Source organism: Cryptotermes secundus, unplaced genomic scaffold (assembly GCF_002891405.2).
Source record: "Cryptotermes secundus unplaced genomic scaffold, Csec_1.0 scaffold313, whole genome shotgun sequence".
Lineage (NCBI taxonomy): Eukaryota > Metazoa > Arthropoda > Insecta > Blattodea > Kalotermitidae > Cryptotermes > Cryptotermes secundus.
In genome coordinates, this window is record NW_019744412.1 from 2,255,711 (window position 1) to 2,281,313 (window position 25,603).

At 39.4% G+C, this 25,603-nt stretch overlaps 1 protein-coding gene and 1 non-coding gene across 2 annotated transcripts in view; both read left to right on the plus strand.

Moving 5' to 3' along the window:
• Positions 1–25,603, plus strand: part of LOC111874707 (splicing factor 3B subunit 3) — a 49,738-nt gene that overhangs the window by 19,818 nt on the left and 4,317 nt on the right. The window contains exons 7-20 of the mRNA XM_023870429.2: positions 588–766; positions 978–1,133; positions 4,132–4,283; positions 4,392–4,547; positions 4,937–5,092; positions 5,758–6,021; positions 8,152–8,346; positions 12,561–12,695; positions 13,367–13,572; positions 16,077–16,196; positions 18,336–18,501; positions 21,515–21,727; positions 23,588–23,737; positions 24,456–24,653. Coding sequence (XP_023726197.1) covers positions 588–766; positions 978–1,133; positions 4,132–4,283; positions 4,392–4,547; positions 4,937–5,092; positions 5,758–6,021; positions 8,152–8,346; positions 12,561–12,695; positions 13,367–13,572; positions 16,077–16,196; positions 18,336–18,501; positions 21,515–21,727; positions 23,588–23,737; positions 24,456–24,653 — 2,446 coding nt within the window. The remainder of the gene's footprint in view (positions 1–587; positions 767–977; positions 1,134–4,131; positions 4,284–4,391; positions 4,548–4,936; positions 5,093–5,757; positions 6,022–8,151; positions 8,347–12,560; positions 12,696–13,366; positions 13,573–16,076; positions 16,197–18,335; positions 18,502–21,514; positions 21,728–23,587; positions 23,738–24,455; positions 24,654–25,603) is intronic.
• On the plus strand, positions 23,420–23,490 carry LOC111874718. Its single transcript, XR_002844607.1, has one exon. It is a non-coding gene; the product is annotated as a small nucleolar RNA SNORD18 (small nucleolar RNA).

A 25,603-nucleotide genomic window follows, 5' to 3' on the forward strand; every position in this document is an offset into this window, starting at 1 on the left:
AAGTTTTGGCACGAGCTTGAAGTATAAGCCTGTTCCAAGGGGAAGTGTTGGAGGCATATTAAATGCAAGAATAAAATTTAATTTTCATGACTAGGCCTCCGAATATGTGTACACTTCTCGAAACAGAAATAGTTCAAACATTATTGCCTTTGGGGATCTGATGCCTCCCACCCCAAATAGTTTATTCCATTACCTCGCATAACCCCAATCCCAAACCTTCCATCCCTGTAGTAAGTATTGTATTACCCACGCCTTTCACTTGTACACTGAAGATGGAGGCAGTAGATTCCTCAGAATCCTTAATCATTATGTATCTTACTATCAGATTGTGTGGCTTCATGTTTTCCGAAGTTTCAGACATCTTTTTATATAATGGCTACATTTATTGCATGTACTTGGCTTTGTGTGCACAGTTGCAAAAGACTGCCCTGTATGTGGTGTGTTTTCCAATCAGATGCTTCTGTCATCAGCTGTAGCTTCATGCTGCACTACAGACTGACTTCTTTCATTGCCCATTGTAAATGAACAGGTATTTGTCTTAGAGGATGTTTCTCTCCCAGAACAGCAGTCTTTATTGGTTTTTCCAGCTATTTATACCAGATTGCTCATCTTGGTGACGACGACGACGAACCTGAATTCAGTTCCGCTATGCCCTTGGAAGAGGGTGACACTTTCTTCTTTGCACCAAGACCACTACGAAATCTAGTCCTTGTTGATGAGCTGGACTCTCTTTCCCCCATTTTGGCATGCCAAGTTGCAGATTTGGGTAAGTGTAATTTTCAAATTAAATGCAGAAGCTCAGTTACTGTTAATGATAAGTGATGAATCAGAGTACATGATGACTTACCTTTGGTCTGTGTTTATGAATCTGCTAGGGATTATTCTTAAATTCTGATTTCTCTGGAACTGACATATTCTGTGCCTGTTTTTAAAGCCTGGTGTGTTTGACTGATCTACTGTTTGATTTTGACTGCCAGCTAATGAGGACACACCACAACTGTACATGCTGTGTGGGCGTGGACCTCGGTCTTCTGTGAGAGTTTTAAGACATGGGTTGGAGGTGTCTGAGATGGCGGTTTCAGAACTTCCAGGCAACCCAAATGCTGTTTGGACTGTAAAAAGACGAGTCGATGGTGAGTTGTTTCACCACTTCAAGTTCCTGCTATGATTGAGCTTTCCTATAAAATACAAAACTGGGTAACCAAGATGTATGTTAATGTGTTGACGTTCAAAATTGAGGTTTTCACGACAGTGACTGATAGTCTGTTCTGCAAGTAAAGGCAGTATGTTTCTACCAAACTATATAGCATCACATCCCAAGAGATATACATGTTCTCATAGAGTCAGAAGTTTTCATTCAGGCAGGGTTCAGATGGTGCCATTTGAGGTAGTGGTAATGTATGTCGTGTCACAGTATTTATGTAAAAGAACAGGCTTCGTTACAAGTGATGGGAAACAATGGACACCAGACATTGGAGTGGGGGATCCCCCTGTTCTCTGGTGATTATCTGTCATCCCAAAATTGAAATTTTTCTAGTACTGGGAGATTTAAAACCCCTGTTCCCAGATGGTCAACGTTAAAAGAAAAGGTCAACAGCATATAACAGTTACCCTTCATAACTGTCACCTTGGAAAGCAGTAAACCTATACATCAAGGCCAACCATTGTAACCAAAGTGCAAAGTGATGGAAAGAGAAATTTTACTTTATGGGTGGTGCAGGCTTCTTGTCTGTAGGTTGCATGCTCATGCAGTATAGTCGTGTGTTGTTAACGTGTTGGAGGAACCCGCTGCCTCCATTGTCAGGTGCCAGCAATAGTACCTTGAGGAGGCAGGTAGCAGGTGGTTTCTGAAACCTTGGTACCGCCATTGAAACTTAAATGGCGTAATGATTGAGAAGACTGGAATCGTAATTTTCACAGCTGTAAAAGAACCCTCAAATCTCATGAACTGTACACATACTGCCAACTTTTTTCACAATTTATTTTATATTGAGATAAGCTGGGGGGTAATTTTAGTTACATGACTTAATCTGTTATGCAAGGGACTTTGTTTCTTATGAAAGTTTTTTATTTCTTGTGTTTTAAAATTGTAATAATTGACATGTTTTCTGTTGATTCTGTATGCTAGGTACTTTCATGTTTAAATGTCTTGTGCATTTAAAAATAAATTTTTTGGTGATGGCCATTTTAGTTGATGGAAATTGTTCCTCCCACTTCATGTATACCATAATCATGTTTGCAGAAGTAGAATATAATAACTAAAACTGGTGGACTTGATACAATCTGTCAAACACCAGTTGATTTTTCTTTCAGGCCATCTGGGAGCATATATAATGGAGAATTCTGTGGGCATTGAAGAGAGGTGAGGAATTGTGAAGTTGGAGCTACTCTTCTCCAAAATATTTGTATTTTACAAAGTACCCCTCAGTTTTTCTACCCACTTGAAGACGTATCTAAATGGCACCCATTTACAGTTAAGGTTATTTTCCCTTTTTCAAAAACACAGTTAAGATGGTAGCTGCCCTTGGTAAACAGGTAACTCGTATGGGGTTGTGTTCATGAAAATCACTTTGTATGTCAAAATCACCTGAAACTGGAAAAGAGCTAAATAGATTCTGAGTCCAGTGGAGAAGGAACAGGTAACAACATGACTCAAACCAAATGTTGAGGCTAGTTGAGGATATTACCCACACAGCTCACTGGGCAAGGGCAGTAGCTTTTTCCATGGCCGAAGATGGGACATTGATGACGAAGGTGCCTCTGACACCGTCACCTTTATGTGAACATTTGATGTGCTGTTATTGGTGTGTGTGAATAGTTTTGTGGGCCGTGACAGTGTTGCTGCTTTTGGCAGAAGTTAAAGTCTCTGACTTAATGTTGGGCACTGAATGGTTTTCACAGTTTGAAGTTTTGAATAATCAGTTTAGAATGTAGAAATGTGGAATGAATGGGTCCGGACAGCATACATATGTGAATCCTACACATATTAGAGCATGTATTAAGATCAGAATGAAAAGTGATTTGAACATAAAGTGTAGAGAAAAATATTTTATATCCTACAAAGTTTATCGCGAGTTTTCCATTTTCCCGAACAGTTAAACCAAAGGAAATCTCTGTATTTCTGAACCTGTATATTCAGCAGTAGCTGTTCTTTATTCTTCAGGATGATAAACCCTTCAATTGTTACACAAAAGATAGTAATTAAGACAGATTGTTTGCTTTAGACTGCGTTGCAGTCAGATTTGTTTTATTCTGTCGCAGTATAATTTTGATGCATATGCCACTGGTAAAGAAGTTATATATGTTTAATTTTTGTATAGTAATAGTTTTCAAAGTATGCATCCGGTTGTGTGTCTTAACATACTTTGGAGTGGGGCAACCAACACAACAATAACAATATTCAGTAAGACAAAATAGATACTATTGTATCAACATTTGTTTAGTTGGTTCTTATTGTGACATGTTTCAACCTTTCCTTTTTGTGTATTGCCTGAGGATGACCTAAGGAAGAAAGGTCAAAGGATGTTACAATGAGAACTGCACCAATAAAGCCATGTTGATAGGATGGTATCTATTTTGTCTTATTGAGTATTATTATTATTGTTGTGTTGACTGCCCCATCTGAGAAGTATATAATAATAGTTGACCATGAAACCTTAGTATTTATTGTTTATTAATTCAGTATATCATTTTGGCTTCGTGTCAATTTGAATATATATATTAATTAACAGTGGCCAGAAACAACAGTTGCATGGAAATTTGTTTATTCTAAGGGAAGAGTTCTTTTTAGCACTAATTAATTTTGTCTAAAATAAGACACCTTCAAAATTACAAAGTGTGACATCTGTTCCTCTTATTAGCAGCATAAGTAATTTCGACAGTGTGGATGTTAGCAGCATGAAAGTTGTTCGTACAAGATTGTTGGTTGCTAGTAGAATGGTATGAAGAATTGAAATTGCTTGGAAATTGTCTGTAAGGGCTGAGGAAAATCATGAAAACCTCATTTGGGGTAGGGGTAGCTGGTGTCCTGGCCAAGATTGAAACCAAACACCTCACAAATACAAGTCTGGAGCAACCTCTTCAGCATACTGGCATGCATGATTCTGAAGTTTTTCTTTGATGCTGTTACAGAAGAATACGATGCATACATCATAGTGTCCTTCGTTAATGCCACTTTAGTATTGTCAATTGGTGAAACTGTTGAAGAAGTAACAGATTCTGGTTTCCTTGGCACCACTCCTACCCTATCGTGTTCAGCCCTTGGAGAGGATGCGCTTGTACAGGTGGGTGAGTTACATTTATATCTCCTTAATTATTGTTGGCATTATGTTAAAATGATAAACGTTTGTTCACTGTTCTTGACTGAGAATTTGGTAACTGTTTTCTCCCAGGTATATCCAGATGGTATTCGTCATATCCGTGCAGACAAGCGTGTAAATGAATGGAAAGCACCAGGAAAGAAGACCATAGTTAAATGCGCAGTGAACCAGCGTCAAGTTGTCATTGCTCTCACTGGAGGAGAGCTTGTGTACTTTGAAATGGACCCAGTAAGTGTTAGCATTATTATGTTTTTAAGTTCAGATGGCAAGAAAGTATGAGAACTAAGAATATTGCTTGGGTAAAGTAGAATTCCATATAAGGATGGCTTCTGTGGTCTAGTGGTAAGAGTTCCTGGCTACAGATCAGAGGTCCTGGCTTCGATTCCCAGCACTGCAAGATTTTCTGAGATGGTGGGTGTGGAGTGCGGTCCACTCATCCTCGTGAGGATAATTGAGTAGCTATTTCAAGGAAATGGCGCCTCTGGTCTAGAAACCCGAGAATAACGGCCATGGGGATCCGTTGCACTGACCACGTGACACCCTCTATCCAATATTGCAATATTGAAAATTGTGCAGGTGTTGCTGCTTGGTGCTACAGAACATTGGTTTCTTTGCAGACGGGACAGCTTAATGAATACACAGAGCGCAAAGAGATGCCTTCTGAGGCAGTGTGTATGGCCCTTGCTAATGTGCCTACTGGGGAGCAGAGGTCTCGCTTCCTTGCCGTGGGCTTGGCCGATAATACAGTGCGAATCATTTCGCTTGATCCCTTGGTAAGTTTCTCATCAGTTTTTCTAATTGCAGGTTATGGTAATACTACATTTTAGCTGCCTCTAGGCCATGAGGGCTCAGAACATAGATTACGTGTTCCATTTTTGATCAGGCACATGGAATAAAACCTGGTACAGGATAGAACTGATAGGAACTTGTGAATATAGGTTGGTGACATCACTCCATGCTGAGGTTCTTGTTACAGCCAAAGGGCAGTTAATCACCACCTGTGCCTCGCATAACTGCAACAGCATATGTGCATGGTCCAGGTGACTCAGGTATTTTATTTCTCTCCACAATATTAATACCTTACATTACTTAAATATGGCCATCACGCCACTAAAATGAGATGTAAAATGTCCTGTTTCTGGATAGGTTCTTGTGCCAAAATTAAAATAATTTTGCCAGCCCTATAGTATTATGATGTTGAGAATCCCTGTACCTGGAAGATGCAGATTAAGGGAGAGTCTTCTGTTAATTTTAATGCCATAAGTGATTAGTGTGGTGAAGTGCTTGCGCTGAAGGAACTCGTTACTGACTGTAACATGTATTATAAAAAACTGGGTATGTGTGCATGCAACAATTTTGAAGGGGCTCAAAATTTTAAAATACTCCAGGTGTCACTTAACATGAGTTTTTGCTACAAGTTCCGGATGCTTTCTTGCAGGACTGCCTTTCCCCGCTTAGTATGCAGGCCCTTCCTGCAGCAGCTGAATCTCTCTGCATAGTAGAGATGGGAGTGGGGGAGGCAGGGGGTGAAGGTGAGCCTGGAACCAGTGGCTCACTCTACCTCAATATAGGACTGCAGAATGGTGTGTTGCTGCGGACTGTATTGGATCAGATCACGGGTGACTTGGCAGATACGAGGACACGATACCTTGGATCTCGTCCCGTAAAACTGTTTCGTATCAAAATGCAAGGCAGTGAAGCTGTGAGTCTATCTTCTGTATTTACATTTATAAGTAATTAGGATTGAAGAGAACTAGGTTACTTAATAGAGAACTCACTTATCCATTTGCATACTTCCTGGTTCTACTTTTACTCCGAATGCTGAAATTTTACAAATTCAAGAGAAGGAACATAGATACAAGAAAAAACTGCAGACTGCTGCAAGAGATGCCAAAGAGTGTAAACAGCAAAGATATTACACTCAGCATGTAGTCATAATGTGGTGGTATTGTTGATTTCTAACGGTGGGCGTGTACAGCAAAATAATGTCCAGCCATATCCAGTCCAACTCCTATCACCCACACTCCTGCAGAGTCCACTTTCAAAATGTGGGTGCTTGTTGCATTTGAGGGTACCTGTCCACAAGTCACATGGATTGATTTATGGTCAGATTTTGTCCTGTAGCTGGTGCAAATGAATGCATACAATTTGAAAACAGAAATTCATCGCTTATCTTTGCAGTATAATGTAGGCAGTTATAAATATGTGCTGCTGTGTAAAATGGCAGAAGTAATTGATATTCGGGTTGAATAAAAACTCTAGAAAGCTTGTTTTGTTTAATTTGATATTATCCAAATCTTGGTTTGCAATTGGTAATGCATTAGGAGAGAAGCATAATGCCACATTCATGCATCTTTCACGCATGCAAAAGGACATTCACAGTGGATACTTCTAGATGGCAGCACAGTTGATGCATGTTATTGTGTTAGTGTCTTCATGTAGATGTATAATAGCTGCCATTCTAGAACTTGTCAGGTGTTGATGTAAAGTATTTTTGACAGAGCTTCTCTAAGCAGGGTATGTTACATATGAATATAAATTTGTTTCTTGTGAGATATCATTTTACACATTCACTGATGATTTGAACACCTTGTTCCCTCATCTTCCACCTATAAGAAATCCATTGCAAGAAAGTAGTACCACGGGCTTGGGATTTATGGCTGAATTAATGTGCCTAAACATTCCAGAGAAGTAGCATTTACATTTGATGATCTGATTTCCCATAATATGTTACGTATTCCATAGATTCTGTTTAATAACCTACAACATTTTAAAACTAAAATAATTAGCAAAATGGTAGTGACATTTAATACAACAAATACTGTCACATAACATTCATTCCTTATGTGGGATTTCAGCATGTAAACCCAGAAACAAATTTTGTTGCATTGAGAATGTCGGTAGTAGCAGCATTCACAAATAAGTGACAGTTGTTAAAAAAAAATTTGCAGATGGTGTAGTTTCTAGTTGAATCGAACTGTTTTGACAAATTTTGTGTATGCTTTGAATGTTGAAACTTTGACCTGACTGCATCTCACCCTCTCTTCTGGCACATCCATCTTCTGGGTTTCTGTTTCAGAAGCTGGTTATGCTTGTCTTCAGGCAAAGGGTCTAGTGATCGAGACTGCCTCATTCCAATGAATCTGTTATGTTAGGTCCCCTTGCCCCTTTTTTTCTGAAGGCAGAACCAGATTTTTTTTAATAATAATCCAAGTGATAGTTAATCTCCAGGGCACTAAAACTGATTTTGACTGAGGGTTTTATATAAATACTGTATGCTCTGACATTTTTTTACTTTTGACATTATTTATGAATAATTTCATTGTGAGAAACTGGGCTAAAATTACAGTGACCACTTGTCTTATTACCATAAAACAGTTCAGCATCTTCTTTCCTTCATATGATGTACCTTTACCAGATTGAGACAGTCCAGTGACTTCTCCCTTTCCCGTTTAGAGGTGGTTACTCATAGTTCCATCCTGATTTTAAAAGGATTGATTTTTGGAAAAGTGTTCAGCTTATGTTTGAGCACATATGGTGGTCTAAGCAAATTCATTTCATCACAATTTGAAAATATTGTAACTCTTATTGCTTGAACATTCTGGCCTATATTGGCATGGTTATAACTGGCTATTCGTATTCTGTTAATTATAGAGGCTTTGGTTGCGTTGTGTATGACTACAGATGTCGTGAAATGATTGTACTCCGTGTTTCACCTGATATAATATGATTACAGCATTATGTCTGATCACGGCTTTAATAACTTGTTAAAATTTAACTGCAGTATGAAATAATAATTTTGTAATGTGATGATACCTTTTGTCTTTCACAGGTTTTGGCCATGTCAAGTCGATCATGGTTGAGTTACTATTATCAGAATCGTTTTCATTTGACACCTTTGTCTTACGAGTCACTCGAGTATGCCTCAGGCTTCTCGTCAGAACAATGCCCAGAGGGAATCGTTGCAATTTCAACAAACACACTTCGTATCTTGGCTCTGGAGAAGTTGGGTGCTGTCTTCAATCAGGTGTGTGTCTATGAAGGGTGTTCCGTATATAATGCCTCCTATTTTTTTGTGTTAATATGTAACGTCTGAGCTGGATGTTGGTGGTGTTGTAGTAAAGGTTGAACCTTAATAACTGTAAATAGCTGAAATCTTGCTCTGTTTAACTGTGTTATTATGCTTTCTGTATATGTTGTAGTTTTCATTAAAAAAGAAATAGGTATTATATACGGAACGCTCGTATATTACAATGAAACAGAAATTTGGAGTTCATGCATTTAATGAACATTTTCTCTACCCCTGCCTGGCCTAATAAAAAAACTATTTGTATAGAAATAATTTCCTTCATTACATATTATTTTACTGCAGTTGGGTGCTCACCCAGTGGCAGTAGACATACATTGTACTATTCATGAAGGGAACAATACAAATGAACTACACAATGATCCCAGTGCACTTGAGTTGCTCAGTATGTAATGGCAATACTGCTACAGGATCCTCGGTGTGTGTAACGTCACATAGGTACATGTGATACTTTTGTCCTCATACTTCACTATAACTCATTTCATTTCACTGCACTTCACATCACTTCACTTATTTCCATTCAGTCCCCACTTAAGGCCTCTCTGCTTGTAACTGCTTCCCTGACCCTCTTTCTAAAAGTGTTTAATTTACAAGGGAAGGATGCTAGTGCACCTGCAGGCAAACTGTTCCAATCTTTATGGTCCTACTTACAAAGCAATATTTACCAACATCAGTTCTTTGTTTCCTACTCGTAATTGTCCTACCATGATTGTCCCTAGTCACGTAGCATTGTTTTAGCAGTAAATAGTTTTATCATAATTGTACACAGTAAGTTTTATGAAAAGATGAACGCTCTTGTGATATAATTTTTCATAACCCGCACTTAGTGAAAACCTATATTTACTGCAAGAAAATCCATTCCTCTTATAGAGATTCATTAAGTAGGATTTCGGTGCAAATGAGTGATCTCAGATATTTGTTATGAAGCAGCTAACAGAGGTTGCCAGTGCACACATCATGGTATTGTGTATCTTAGTATACATTTTATGTCGTTCCTTCATGTTTGTTGACCAATTCCCTCAGTATTCCTGAATGGGCTGTCATCTATTGGATTGGACATGTGGGTCCTACATTCAAATGATATCCTCCCTTGGTTTGTCTCAATATATGACAAATACAAGTTTATGTTACCACTGCCAGAAATTTTGGACACTAATACCTGTTGGCATTTTTTCAGCCCTCCCGGGAAAGTGCTCCTTTTTTCAGTACTGATAACCATTAGCCTAAAGTTAAAATATGGCCACCAGTCGCCTAGTACAGCAAGATTTAAAACATTGTGTTTCTAGTCACCATCCATACTACTCCTCACTTATAATATGGTTACCAACCCCTTAATATTGGGAGGTTAAAATCCTCTTTCTGCTATAGCTGTTCTCTCCTCCGGTGGTGGTAATGATCACAGCTGCTTATCCATTCACTGCTCCAGTTTCAGGATACCTTCAAAATTTTTTTCTCTAGTACCCTTTCTAGCTCCTTCTCACTAGGTTATTAGGACAAGGAAGGTGTGGAAGTTTGTGTGGAAGGCACCAGTAAAGAAATCAGTACTGAAATGAAAAGACAGCTGAAACATGTAGCAGGGCCGAAAATGGTCTGATATTGATATTAGTTGTGTCGTGACGGATATAATAGAGGTTGTAAAAGACATACTGTTGATACCACTGTCTGTTCATGTGAAGGCCCCGTGCATGACAGAACCTTCTCAAATCTGATGTTACACAGCAGAGTGTCACCAGTTTTTGTGTCCATTCAGCATGAAGGTTAGTGACAGTCTCTCAGAGGGTAAGATGGCTGACGCAACTAAGTTCTTCAAACTGTTACATCTATTTAGATTAATTTTTTTGGCTCAATTTAAAATGTATGAGTCTCTAGAATAGTTGTATTTACCAGTGAAATTTTACTTCTGGGCAGATTCAGTACTTCAAATCCCTAGCAGTCTTTGACCATCCCTTGATGCATTATTGGCTTCATGTGGGCTGTTGTCAGTGTTTCACTTAACTAGCAGCTCACTTCTTTCGTTACTACTCGGATTACAAGTGGCTCACAACTGGCTTCAGACTGTTAAATTCTAAGAAACGATGCAGTAAGCAACGTCTTGTATTCTGGCAAGAATGAATCTGTGTTATGTGTGTATAATGGTTGGTTACAATGGTTGCCGACCCCATAGTTCTGGGAGGTTTAAAGTCCTCGTGTTCCCTTATGATAAGTGCTTCTGGAAGAATTCCTTGTGATGTACTTCAAAACGTATTCCACTATGGTGTGTGCACAGCCGCTGACAACTTCAGTAGGGCACCAACATATCATGAACTCATCATTCCTATGTGATTTGCAATGTAAGTTGCTTTCATGATAGAAAATTGTCACTTCATTTGTAGCCTGTATAAGTGCATCTTCTGCTTTTAGGGAATATGGATGTTTCACACAGAATTATTCCATCTTTGCTATGTCAAATTTTCAGAAATTAATTACATTCAGATGCTCTTGCAAAACACTCTTTGAAAGTGACATGTTCAGCATACTTGGCGCCGTCAGTTTTGCTGTTGTATTGCATACAATATCTTGCGTAGTAGCAGGAATCTTTGATAGCATCAGCCACAAGCCATATTGATACAACATATGTGGTGCGTTCAAGTTCTAAGGTCTCCGATTTGTTTTCTCACACAATTATCATACAAAAAATTTGAAACTTCTGCCACTTTTCAACATAATCTCCCTGCAGCAGTACACATTTTTCACAACATCGACGCCATGATTCCATGGCCGCTGCGAACACTTCTGTGGGAGTCTGTTTTGACCACTGGAAAATTGCTGATGCAATAGCAGCACGACTGGTGAATGTGCGACCACGGAGAGTGTCTTTCATCATTGGGAAAAGTCACTAGGAGCCAGGTCAGGTGAGTAGGGAGCATAAGAAACCACTTCAACATTGTTTTCACGAAGAAACTGCTGCGTCACATACATCCGATGTGCTGGTGCATTGTCCTGGTGAAAGAACACATGTGCAGCCTTTTCTGGCCGTTTTTCTCGCAGTGCTGGAAAGAGCTTGTTCTTCAAAACATCTTGGTAGGATGCACCTGTCACCATAGTGGCCTTTGGAACGCAGTGAGTAAGGATTATGCCATCACTATCCCAAAATATGGCCACCATTTTGTCAGCACTGGCGCTTACCCAAAATTTTTTTGGTGGTGGTGAGTCTGAGTGCTTCCATTGAGCTGACTGGCGCTTCAGTTCAGGATTGAAAAACAGCATCCAAGTCTCATCCATTGTCACAGTTGATGAAAAGAAAGTCCCATTCATGCCATCATCACGTGTCAACATCGCCTGGCAAATTGCCATGCGCGCAGCCTTGTGGTTGTCCGCCAGCATTCATGGCACCCACCTGGAGGACACTTTCCGCATTTGCAGGTCTTCATGCAGGATTTTGTGCACAGATCCCACAGAAATGCCAACTTTGGAGGTGATGCTTTCCGCACTCAATCAGCGATCCTCCAAAACAGGTTTCTCAACTCGCTTGACCATGTCAGACCGGCTGGTGCGAGGCCGAGATTGTTTTGGTTCGTTGTCACACGACGTTCAGCCTTCTTTGAACTGTCGCACCCACGAACACACATTTTTCACATTCATGACACCATCACCACACGTCTCACTCAACTGGCGATGAATTTCAATGGGTGTCGCAGCACGCAAGTGGAGAAAACGAATGATTACTCGCTGTTCTTATAACGAAAAGTCGCCATTTTAAGTATCAAAAACACTCCTCACACTTGCCGCCACCACTAGAGTTCGGTGTGCCATACAGTGCTGCTATCTCTGTCACACATTCACAAAGAGTGCACACATAATTTAAACTAAACCTCATGTGTCTCTTTGCTCCCAGTCCTGAGAAAAAAAATTGGAGACCTTAGAACTTGAACACCCCTCGTACCTCTTTTGAAGTAGCAATATTTATATAGGTCTGTAGCCATGGAATGATGAATTCTTAATCCGTGTTTCATCTGAACAATGATTATAATCTGCTTGACTGGCTATGGCTTTTGAATGTAACCATGTTAATTCCTGTTGAACTAAAGAAGTTTCGACAAATTCAGCATAATTCAGGTGTTTTGGTTTGAGGTTGTGTGTTGTATATTCAGAATGTTAAAATTCCTGTTTTACAGGTGTCTTTCCCAGTGGATTATACACCTCGTAAATTTGTGATCCACCATGAGTCTGCACACCTGATTATTACAGAAACAGAGCATAATGCTTATACTGAAGACACAAAGAAACAGAGGCGAATACAGATGGCTGAGGTATGAGTTTAGTGCAACCACTTTCATAAATCCAGTGTGATACACTTGTATTTGAGATCCTTGTGTGATAACTGGGTGTGTGAAAACAAAGGTTTCAGATCTTATACTGCTGATTCTTTCAACTGTGCATTAACAGTGACAGCTGTGTGTTAAATGCAATCAACTTTCATAGTACAGGAACTGGGGATTTTAAATCTCCAGTGTCGTGTGGCACGCTGGCTGCCAAGTTTAACTTGGGGTACTGAAAAAAAATGCAGTACCTCCCCAGTGGGACTGCATTCAAAAACAACCATTCAAGGTATGCTCACCTGATGAAGAAAAATTTGTCCTTGAATTCATTTTAGTCAATATATTCAGCAGAGATAATTTATGAGGCCTCTATATCTTGTCATATCCTTTCCATTCATTGCTATATATGGGAACAAACCAATCCTTTGTACAAAAGAAGAATCGCTTGGGGCATCAAATGATTCTTGCAGGATGTCACCCGAATACAAAGTTCTTCATAGAGAGCTCCAGAAAGATGATGAAAGCATTAACATTTACACCTGACATTACAGTGATGTGATGTCCTGCAGTTCTGATTTTTGTTGTAAATCCCGATCACATAACGGAGTATAAACCTGTTTATCATGCTTGCATACAAGTATGGTGCCTTTCCATATTTAAAGGAAATGCAAGAGGCTGCCGGAGAGGAGGAGCAGGAGCTTGCCCGTGAGATGGCAGAGGCATTTCTCAATGAGGACTTGCCAGAAAGTGTGTTCAGTGCCCCAAAGGCCGGGCCAGGCATGTGGGCTTCTGTAATTCGTGTCCTGGATCCAGTTGAAGGCAAGACAGAGCAGCTGATAAAGCTGGACCAAAATGAGGCTGCTCTCAGGTAAACATTCTCAGTAGAATTTAACCTTTAACCTACGGACTTATAAATTGCTGGCAGCCCTCTGCAGCAGGTATTTAAATTGCCCTAATTAACATTGCAAACTTTCAGAAAAAATACATGCAGTCTATGCAACATAGAAATACAAACTAAAAACAACCTGAAAGACAATAAAATTGTCTACATATACTCAAAAGAGCAATTTTTACAAACGAAAATTAACTGTGATTATTTTGTCATGAAATAAAAAATATAATCTTTTATATATATGTTATGATATTCCAAAGGACTTACCCATTGTTTTTTCTTCAACCTTGAATCCTGGTGATATTGTAAATATAGTCACACTATATACAATAATATTTTGTTCAGACTGTACACGAGTTTGAACTGCGTCGCTTCACTGTTTACGATACACTCTGACGTCCGTGGCACTTCTCGAAGCAGTCCACATCACCCTTTTTACAATACAAGAGCATGCTCCTCCTTATTAGTGAAACACAATGTCTTTTGTTTCCCTTTGGTTGACCAGTGTTGTGAATGTTTCACCTCCAGTTGACTCAGTTGGGCTCCAGACAACCTTGGCCTCCCCCTGATAAACACCACTGAGATATTCGCCTTGTGCAATTGAAGAATCATCTTGGGGGGAGGGGGGGTTCTAGCAAAATCGAATAAATTATGTTCATTGACAAAGCAACACTCACCTGTTTGTAATACTTGCAAAATAGTGATGCATAGTAATTATAATACTAATCGAAAAGAGTGCCAGTCCGACACTGATACCGAAAGTCACAGTGGTGAAGATGCCTTTTACTCACAAAGTAATACTGGTTCAGTGGGTTTATACCTCTTCCCAGACACAAAATAAAAATGATATACAAGAAATATATGACAGTCTGACAGTGACTTTCTGACTGATAAAGAAATATTAGACAACCCGACACTGACATCCTAACTGATAATTCGCCACTGAAAACGAATCTTTGAATGCGTCACACTTTCTTGAAGGCTCTGGAAGCACTCATATGCAAGCACCGATGAATATTTCCTCGTCAGTTCTCGAAACAAAGCTGGGCTATATTTGGCTGACCAAGTCATAAACATTCATATCTAAACATAAACAGTATCGAAACCAGTACTGTGATAAACGATTTCATTGTTCAGAGCTCCAAAAGGGGGCACTGTCCTGCCATGTATAATTATAACATTCGGCCAACACGGTGCTGCTTGCTGCATATATATATATAACATTCGGTCTTAAAGGTTAATATGACCACTGATCTCATACATATTGAGACAGTAGTGTTCTGGAAAAATCTCTCTCTCATTGCTTCTGCACATTGCTTTAATGAAGTATGTTTATGTAAGAAACTGTAATGATCATGATTATGTCATTGGTGCCATTTTTCTGATCTTTGATACACGTCATTATTAACATGTATTGTAAAATAAGTTTATCAGAGAATGAAATGAGTTTGGCATGCTGTGTTGCACTCAGAGCTTTCAGAATTTGTTCTCATGTAAGATGTTTAAATTTGTTTAGTCTTTGGGACACTTCTATTTACTAGTGGAGTTTTCACTGTAAGTAGACCAGTTTCATGCCTTAGACTGCCTGTTGGAAATCCCGAGGCTGATTAGGGATGACTGTGGTTGCATACAAAAACAACAGGAATTTCCTCAAATGACCTTCAAGTGACAGCTAAGCTCATTATTTTCTCAAAACATTGGTATGTTAAGAGTAGATCCATTCTATTAATAGGAGAAATGCTGTACTAATTGACTAACAAAGAACTGATCTCTTTGGCTGTGGAAGTTTTAACACCCATGCCCCAGACCAATCCAGTTTGTACTTGGGGTGCAGGGGGTTAATACGAACTTGAACTCTGATGTGTGGTTTGATTTTCTGTAAACATGAATATAGCTGAGATGTGTTACATTAGATTGCCTTTACTTACAGGAATAAGTAATGCTCGTAAAGGTTGATTCACTCCCATCTGGAATTTAATCTCATTCAAAATACACATATGAAACTAAAGAGGTTTTTATGCAGTACATATTTTAATGCAGCTTTGAGTTCAAAAAAGAAAGTATGGCATATAGAACCAATCACTTATTAACCTTTACATCTAGGACTGGGAGACTTCCAGATTCCCTAGTGCTATGGGGTTGGCATTCAGATTTTAAAGTGGGGGGTAACAGTATTACCGATTTATTTGGGAATGTTACATTTTGTTACTGATAAAGATGATAATGGCAGTAACACTTGTAACCTGTATTTTAAAAATGCCAGTATAAATCTTGGCCAAGACATTGTCCTGACAGGTTTTTCCTTGCTTTTCCCACTAGTCCAGACGAATGCCAGGATAGTACCTTAAATTGGACCACAACCGCTTCCTTTCCCAATTCATTATCTGGTCATTCTGTGCTATGTAGCCTGAGTGTCATTAAATAAAAAATATGAGATGTCTGAAGCACTGTAGCATTTACTCTTTGTTCTTACATTTCAGTATTGCCTTGGTGAAGTTCGGAAACCAAGCTGATAACCAGCAATTTGTAATTGTAGGAGTTGCAAAGGAGCTGCAGCTAAATCCTCGTCAGGTTGGCGGAGGTTTCCTCTACACTTACAAGTTAGTAGACTTGATATATGTACAGTGGTTCAAACAACAGGTCATTTGTTGCATTATACTTCTGTTTATTATATTGTCACATGTATGGGGTCTGCATGACAGTTTAGATGAGTTTTGGTTTGGATGATTGGATTTATTAACACTTTATACGCTCCAGTCAGAACTACAGGCAGTTATAGCGTTATCACACCCAGTAGTGTCCTTGGTCTTCACTAGTTTTATCCTGGCAACAGATTCATAACAGTCTCACTGTCACTTTAGATCACAAATGTAGTCTTCTTTGCACAGCCTAATTCCTTTCTTGCCATTACTCTGTCAACTGGCAACTCCAGAACAGCCCAATTCTAATTCTAGCTGCATGAGATCCTCGGGGTAGCCCCAACAGAAAGCACCACGTCCTAGGTTGTTCCATGTTGATTCACTGCTGCAAACACTAGTGCTCTCAGTCTGTTTTCACTCTCCACTAGTTGTTTCCTGGTAAGTAACTATAACAGCCTCACTGAATCACTCCAAAGATAACTGTACTACAGCACACAAAGAAGGAAGTTTTCTCATCACAGCTGAACTCTCAGTGAAACTCTCAATTCCTCCTCCATCTGCCAACTGTGAACTCCAGAACTCAGCTCGGTTCTAATTCTAGTTGTGTGAAATCCTCATTATATAGAATCTTGGGGCTGCCCCACAGAGAACACTGCTTGCAACACCTCTTCTATTTTTGCGTAATGTCACCATGTATGTGCTTACATACATACATAATTCATAAATTTACTGATCCGTTTTCCGAATTGAACCTAATATTGAACTCGTCAAAGTAAGACTTGATTGCAGAAGTACAATCGTGTCAACAGCAAACAACCACACACAACCAAAAGCACCAAATAACCATAATTTACATTGTCGTTCATAAACAAAATTACGAGGAATTTATTTATTAACCCTTTGACGTGGTAATTTAAATTCCGCGGCCGCGGCTCCTGCGGTAATATATTCAGCCGGCCATTTAAATTTTGCTCGAAAATTATTTATTCATCATTGTTCTTAAATTCTATGAGATAGGAACATGAAACTTTCACTAAAATGATCTTAAATGGTGGTTTTATAACCTTACCTTATAATATGGGCGCCCTGTATCTCGGCCATGGAAGCAGGTTGTTNTGATGACACATGTGGCTGTCCAAACTATCTAGTGTTTATATGATGAATATTATTGTTGGTTTGAAAAAAATTGCGATTTCTAACAACAAACATCAATATAGAATAGATATATAGGCTAGGAACCGTCAAAATACCCAACCTCTTAAAACCTCTACATGAGTTTCCAGGACTCGATCTCAGCATAACCCTGATCGCTCTTTTTTGGGGCAGCAAATAAACTTTTCATAACTGGAGAAGAACCCCAGAATATAATACTATGTTCAAGCTGAGACTGATAATAAGAAAAATAGACCATTCGAAGAGCTTGTTCACTGACAGGGGATTGTAACTTCCTGAGCATAAAACACGCTCTATTCAGTTTCTTTCATCATTTTTCAGATTGTTTTTTCCAATTTGACAATCCAAATACATACCTAAAAATTAACATTATCAACATCTTTAAGTCTAAAATTTTTATATGTTACCGATAATGTATACTCTGTAGACTTAGGGGTCACAAATTTAATCAGGTGAGTTTTACTCAAATTAAGTACCAGATTGTTGTTTTGAAACCAGCTTGAAACCCTAGTCATAACTCTATTTAATTTGATATTCAAAGAGTTGAGGTCATTTGAGGTAATTAAAATTGTTGTGTCATCTGCTTACTGAGTCGCTCCATAGCAACAGCTGTACACATCACGTCTCGTATCATGACATTTCCTCTATTGTAGAATGCGGGCATTACCTAGCAACAGCCGTTTCTTTGGCTCCACAGTTCCTGCTTTTAGCTAATATGTTACATATTGTGCATAACATCTGAGGTTTACATAGAGTTCCACATTGTGGTTATAGTGTGTTAGCAATACTTGATATGATGCTTGAAACATGTTAGACTAATGAAAGTATATGATTTCAATGCTTAACTGATCAAGTTTGAAGTGCATATTTGTGGCTGTTGTATCAGTGCTGTATGTTAGTGCTAGTAAATATAATTGTCTGGGGCAGAGTGAATGCTGACTGCACACATTTGGATCTGGTCCACAAGACGCCTGTGGATGAAGTTCCTTCTGCAATAGCTCCGTTCCAGGGCCGCATCTTGGTTGGCGTTGGCCGCATGTTGCGTTTATATGACATGGGACGGAAGAAACTACTTCGGAAGTGTGAGAACAAGGTAAAGGGACATGAATTATATGTTGTGTAGCTTCTGTAATCTGTTTGGAAAGCATGCTGTGCAGTTATTTTGGTATGAATAAAGGTGTTTCCATATTACAAGGAATCCCTGTCACATGAATGGAGAAAGATAGTGAGCCAGTGTGATTAAGTTTATAGTTTTCTATCCGTTATTGCCACATTAGGACCTGTTTCCAATATTGTAAAACAGAATCATTTGCTGGGTCTTCAAAAGTTTTTAGTCAGAACAAAAATAATGATTTGGCCATTTTTTTAACTTTTTCTCAGTTACTGTTTTTCACGTAACAGCAGAAGTTACGAACCAGGGGTGTATAGTCGTATTTTACATATTTTTAGTGGAAGGACCAAAAAAGGTCTTGACTTTTTTTATTTATTTATTTTTTTCCCCCTTTATTTATTTATTCGTGGCAGGTGTGTGAATATGAATACATCATAGCATACACATGAAAGGTATGACATTTTACTGTAACACTGCACTTGAACTGAAAGATGCAGGAATGCACATTTGCATTTGGGTAGGTTGTATGAACAGTTTGTTTATAATTCATGCCACTTGAGCTTCCAAATTGTTCGCCTAGAGGAGTACACTGACAGTTAAAAGAATGGTGTCTCAACAACAAAAGGCCAAGCATGTTCTGTGGTTTCAGGAGTGTCAGTGAATAGACTGTGGAGACCAACAGTAGTGTCAGTTTACAAGTGGCACATGCATTGTAATGTGATGGTGTTGAAGGTGCTGCTGTAGCTGAAAGGATGAGGTGACAAGGGGGCTTTTGACAGTGTAGTTATATAAGTCAACATACGATTACGTATAAATAGGTGGCCAGTTGTGTGGCACATTTTTGCAGTTACGTGTTTCACATTTTGGCGATTGTTTGGCCCACTATGTTTCCTGATCTGAAAGTGTAAAACTTCTGTAGTAATATTTCCAAATTTTGAATCACAAGTTTCCAGAGAAATGGATTAGCAGGGGTGTTGGCGTATCACTTGGCCACCTCATTTACCAGACGTTCTTCCCCTGAAATACAAGGTGGTACATTTTTTCCAACATTCTGGAAGCATCCTGATGCCCTTTTCAAAAAAGGCTTGTGGTTGGCTGCATATCCACTCCCAAACAGTCTGGATGACAGCGTCATCCACAAACCGCATGTCTTGCAAGTCTGATTTGAGCCTTCCGAACAGGGACTGTACATCTGATGTGTCAGAAGGTTCCATTTCAGTTTCCGGAGGGTTTCCATTGTTGTTTTGGCTGTATGGGGGTGTGCATTGTCTTGAAGGAAGGCTACCCACTTTCCTCGTGTCTTCTGCTTGGATCGGATCTTTTCCTTCGTGTCTGTTGCCAGGAGGTCTGAGTGATAAGCTGCATTGGCTGTTCTGGCATCTGTCAGAAAGTCTACATGGATAACCCCCTGCCAGTCATAGAAGAACGTTGCCATGACTTTTCCTGCCGAACGGCTCCTTCGCGCTCTTGGGTTTGGGAGAACTGGTATGCTGCCACTCGCGTGATGACTGCTGGGACTCGGGAATGAAGTAGTGCACCCACGTTTCATCGGTGGTCACTATAGACTTCAAAAATGCATCACCTTCATGTTGAAACTGCTGTAGAAGACAACTGGCAACTTAACATGCGCACCATTTTGTTCACTTCCATCAGAGTGCGTGGTACCCACTGTGCATTCACCTTGCGATAGTGCATGTGGTATTTCACGATGTCTTCTACACTACCAACACTGCTGGACAGCATTGCTCCAAGTTCCTTGATAGCGATGCGCCTATTCTCACGAATAAGCACATCTGCATGATCAGTGTTTGGCTCGGTGACGGATGTTCGTGGCCGACAATCATGTGGTTCATTCTCCATGCGCGCTCTGCCCCCTCTGAAGCACTTGCACCGCTCAAACACACGGGTCCATGAGAGACACTCTTCCCCATACTGTTGTTGGAGTCTGATGAATTTCAGTGGACGGGACATTTTCTCCGAGGAATTTTATCACAGTGTATTGTTCCACGTTCCACTGTACCTTCTGTTCGCCCATCACTCTAGCAACTCCCAGACAGGACTGGACAGGTTCTAACCCAAACAGGAGAGAGGGTAGAGGTTGTGGTTTCACTCAAGGTCGCACAGCTGCTGCGCATTGCGGCTTGTTTACACACACATCAGTCCCATTCATGTTCTGTCCCCAAGGTCATCCAGCATCTTATATCTTCCTCGTCTTTAGTCACTTCTATCCGCCCCCTCCCCATCTTTCCTTCAATAACTTCTTTTAGAAGGCAGTTACCACGTAAGATATGANTCAGCCCCATACAGAGCGATGCTCCAAACATAGCATTTCACAAGTTTCTTTCTCAAATTTAATTCCAATTTGCTGATGCAGCGTTTGCCATGGCAATCCTAGATTTAATTTCACACATACACCTTCCATCATCTGTTAACAAGCTACCCAAATATTTAAAACATTTCACATTCTCCAGTTGTTTTTGGTCTATCTTTATTGTGACTGGGGTTGGTTGTCTCGAAATTTTCATTACTTTTGTTTTTTCCACATTCATTTCCATGCCATAGCACCTTCCAGTTTCGATTAGTCTATCAATCATCATCAGTAATCTGTCAAGACGACAGGTCCACAGTCTCTTCCAAAACAATTCCTCCACTTAATGCGATCTAGAGCTTTCTCCTTCAAATGACAGTATCCTCTTCTGTCCCCAAGGTCATCCAGCATCTTCTTACGTCTTCTACTTCGTCTTCTGGTCACTTCTATCCGCCCCTCTATCTTTCCTTCAGTAACTTCTTTTAGAAGGCAGTTTCTGCGTAAAACATGACCAATCCCTCTTATCAGTCATACCTGCAGTAATATGTAGTTTTTATTTTTGGGGCTTTTAGTTCATGAGCGGCGATACAGTAAAATTGTATACATATCACATGTAGACCCTGTATCTTGTCTGTTGTATTATGTATGTATGAATATGTAATACTGTGTTGAAACTTTTCTTATCAGCATATTCCAAACCTGATAGTGAATATCCAAGCAATGGGGCATCGCATCTTTGTGTCTGACGTACAAGAAAGCGTGTATATGGTCCGGTACAAACGACAAGAAAACCAGCTGATCATCTTCGCTGATGACACACATCCACGTTGGATAACAACAGCCACAATTCTCGACTTTGATACCGTAGCCACAGCTGACAAGTTTGGAAATATTGCAGTTGTAAGACATTACTTTGTTTCCTCTGTTGCATTATGTTTTTGGATGAGGGTATCACCACATTTTTTGTAAGATTATACCTTTTAGAACTCATATCTTGATTTAATGTAATTATGATTAACCCTTACACTGCTGCGGTCAACATATGTCAATCTCTGAAGAACATGGCATCCTTGCTGCGATCGACAAAACCCGTATTGCGACTTTAGAGTTTCAAATCTCATGTTTCTTTGCACCAATCTTATTCAAACTTGGCGGTGCATAGTCATCTATTGGGAACGTAATGAAGCATCATTCGTTTCAATGGCTGCATTCTTCTGCCCTCAAGCTTAAGAAATGTAAAAGGTTGCATCTGCACAGCAAGGCATGTGGTACGGGTATTTCACAGGCCTAGTAAAAATGGCTTTGTATAGTGCGCGGTGCTTTCTGAAAAGTTTTAAATAATAAAGTTGTGGACTTTGGTCAACATGTGACATAGTGATAAGGCTAGGATAGTGAATTATGTACTTTTTTTGGCCATCTTGGCCATCCCCTGTGAAAAATACTGAATAATTCAACATTTTTGCAACTTCTAATGCCTGTTCCCTGTCTGAGGTAAGATTAGTTACATTTTATCATAAATTTTCATACTTTGCACTTAAATTATTTATAAAACATTCCCCAGCCAAAAAAATAATTCAGCACAGAGTGTACTGCGAGTTACTTACCATACTAGCAGTGAAAGGGTTAAAACAGCAGTTGATGTTGGAAATTGTTAAAACTTGTGGGAAGTGACATCACATGTTGAAGACAGAAACACCACCACTTGTGGCATCTGTGTAGGAATTCTTTCTTTAAGCACTTTATGAATAAATATTTTTTCATCATTGTGTACAGTATATTTTTAGCATGGTGCAAAGTTTTTAATGTATGTAACTTTGCATAGCTGCCACATACAGTGAAACTTGAAGAGTCATTTTCCCAGGGATTCTTGAAATAGGGAGTTCACTGTAACAAAAACTAGGATGACGGATAAAATGCAAATGAATGAACGTAATTGTGTCAGATACTGTAAGAATTGCAGAATATGGCATCTGGTGGCAGTTAAATTGAACTGCTTAGTGAAGAAAAGTATGTGGGGAATCCTGCATTAGAATTGTGGTAGTTCTCGCGTATATCATTTACCTTTTAAAAAAGAACAGTGGCTAGGCACTTGCACTTAACAAGGTTTGTAGTGTCACTGTTTCCTAGGTGTTTGCAGAAATACCAGAGTCAAACTTCCTTTTAAGTTGCTTGTTTTTTTGGGGGGGGGGTTACATGACTGCTCAGTGCATATGAAGTTACTGAAGCTTTGGCTATACTGATTCTTATCTAGATGCATGTAACTGATGGGGCAAATGGCATTGACATTGTATTGCGTTTGTAATTTAACAATAGAGAATGCAAGTTTCGTTATAGAGATGTAAATTTGTCTGAACATTGTTTAGACTGTTGCGTTATGTCATTATTTGTGAAATCTGAATCTCTCTCCATGGGCAGTTGTCCGGCATCTTTCAGGCAGAACTGCCAAGCATTGGCTGTAGTTGTTACAGTTTTGCCATTTGTGTCTGTGGAGCTGAGTGCAGAGTGCTTTGTTACGCTAAGTAAAAACCTTTTCCCACAAAATATATGTAGAGTACATGCATGATCTTGAAACTGAGGTGGAAGTTGTGGGTGGAGATGTGATGATAGTACTTTGGTCCGTGTTTATGAATGTCTTGTTGATTTTCTTTCAAAGTGCTGATCTCCATGTACTGTAAATGTGATTTTACATTGCAAACTTTGTGGCATGCTAATATTTGCTATTTATCTCTTCCCATTTCCCCCCCTCCCCTTTTCCCAAAGATCCGTTTGTCAGGAAACATAACCGATGATGTAGATGAAGATCCAACAGGAAACAAAGCTTTGTGGGATCGTGGACTTCTAAATGGGGCCTCCCAGAAGGCTGGCATTGTTGCTAATTTCCACGTGGGAGAAATTTGCATGTCATTGCAGGTAATGTTAGCAGTTACTGAGTATTTTCAGTTTATTTTTATTTTGTCATCTTCTTAAAATTGAAGTGTGGACATTATGTTCAGTTATTTTATTTGTGGTTGCTGCTGTACAATGTACTGAGTTACGATTGAGGAAATAATCCACACAACTTGTATGCACTGTTTTAAGTCACCACGGTTGGAAGAAGATATTGATTGTAGGCTAAGCTGTATTATCACTATTCGCTTAATTCATGCAATCACAGAATAAATGCATTCCTCTTTGATATGACATAAGGAAGATATCCCTGATTATCTGATGCATTGAACATTCTGTTGACAAAATTCCACTCCCAAATATCAGATCCAGATTGTTTGGAGCACAAGTAATCTGAATCCATTTTCCATCATTGTTGTCAAGACTTGGTAAAGCAGCCTGATAGTAATTTCTGGCTGGGTCCAAATTCAAGACTCTGTATGTTTTTATTTAGTTACATGCATGAATCAAATTATTACATTGTGTTTTGGAAAATGACATTTGCAATTGTAGGGTAAAATATTGTAGTGATACAGTAGTTTTCAGGCTGAAAGTGATTGCGTATGCTGAGGGACTTTTCAGCTGATCTGCTAGCCTATAGTTCAGTTTGGTCAGCACACAAGAAATGTGGAAGTGAATACTTGCTAAAATATATATATATATATTGTGTCTTGTATAACTGTGTGATTTCTGCACACTGCAGAGAGCAACACTGATTCCTGGTGGCAGTGAGTCGTTGGTGTACACGACATTGTCGGGTACAGTGGGTGTGCTGGTACCCTTCACGTCACATGAGGATCAGGACTTCTTCCAGCATTTGGAAATGCACATGCGGTCTGAGAACCCTCCATTGTGTGGTCGGGATCACCTTTCTTTCCGCTCATATTATTATCCTGTAAAGGTAACCTCCAGTGATTAAATTTTCTGTTAGCTTCCCATGCTGATAACATTGTTGTAAAAAAACTATTTGGTGTGATATAAGAAGTTAGATCTGATAATACCAGCTGTATTATTAAAACATGAACTTAATAGGCTATTTATGTGTCCAATGCAGTGAGTTGTATATTCTGTATTTTTAGTCAGTGGAAGAATGAACATGGGTTGTGGAAATTTGTTGGTTGCCTGGTTTGGCACCTACCTGCACACTCGCCCATTAACAATGCAGGATCATCCCTGCCTCAACAAAATAATAAAACATATGAACTGAGAGTGCGAAGGGGAAGAGATGGGCTGTAAATGGCCAGCAATGGGAGTGGGAAGAGGCGTGTTGAGGGGCAGCAGTAGGTAAAGTAGTGGTGGGACAAATCTGTGTTTATACTTTCGTTGAGCCTAGTGTGGTGTGAGGTGCAGTTATAAGCCACAACATAAATATTTGCCAGATAAGTTTAAAAACCCTCACTCTTCCATGTAATGGAACAGTGAAGAATGTCTTTTTATCTCAGCTGTCCTTGGGTAAATTTTGTTGTATACAGTTGTTCTCTTTATTTGGTTCCAAGGTCTGTAAAAGTGTGGAGACATGTAGCAGTGTACTTCGTTTTGTGGAGTGTATATTTTAGTGGATATAAATCCATAAAATGATCTATACTGTTTTTTGTCACTGGTGAGAAAGCTAATCTTCCATGTCTGTGTGGTTTTACTGTTACACCAAATTTCTCCCATAACTTTATGTAGTGTCCAGAAGAGTATTCTCATCACATAACATCTTTTCATCTAAAACCCCAAACGACCGGGGCTTTGTATGAATTGCTAGCCTTCTGCATGTTTCAGTTTGAGCTTAATATATTGGTTCTATAAGGACATAGAAAGAAACACTGATATAGAGAGTGTAAATAGGTAATGATTTACTGTATA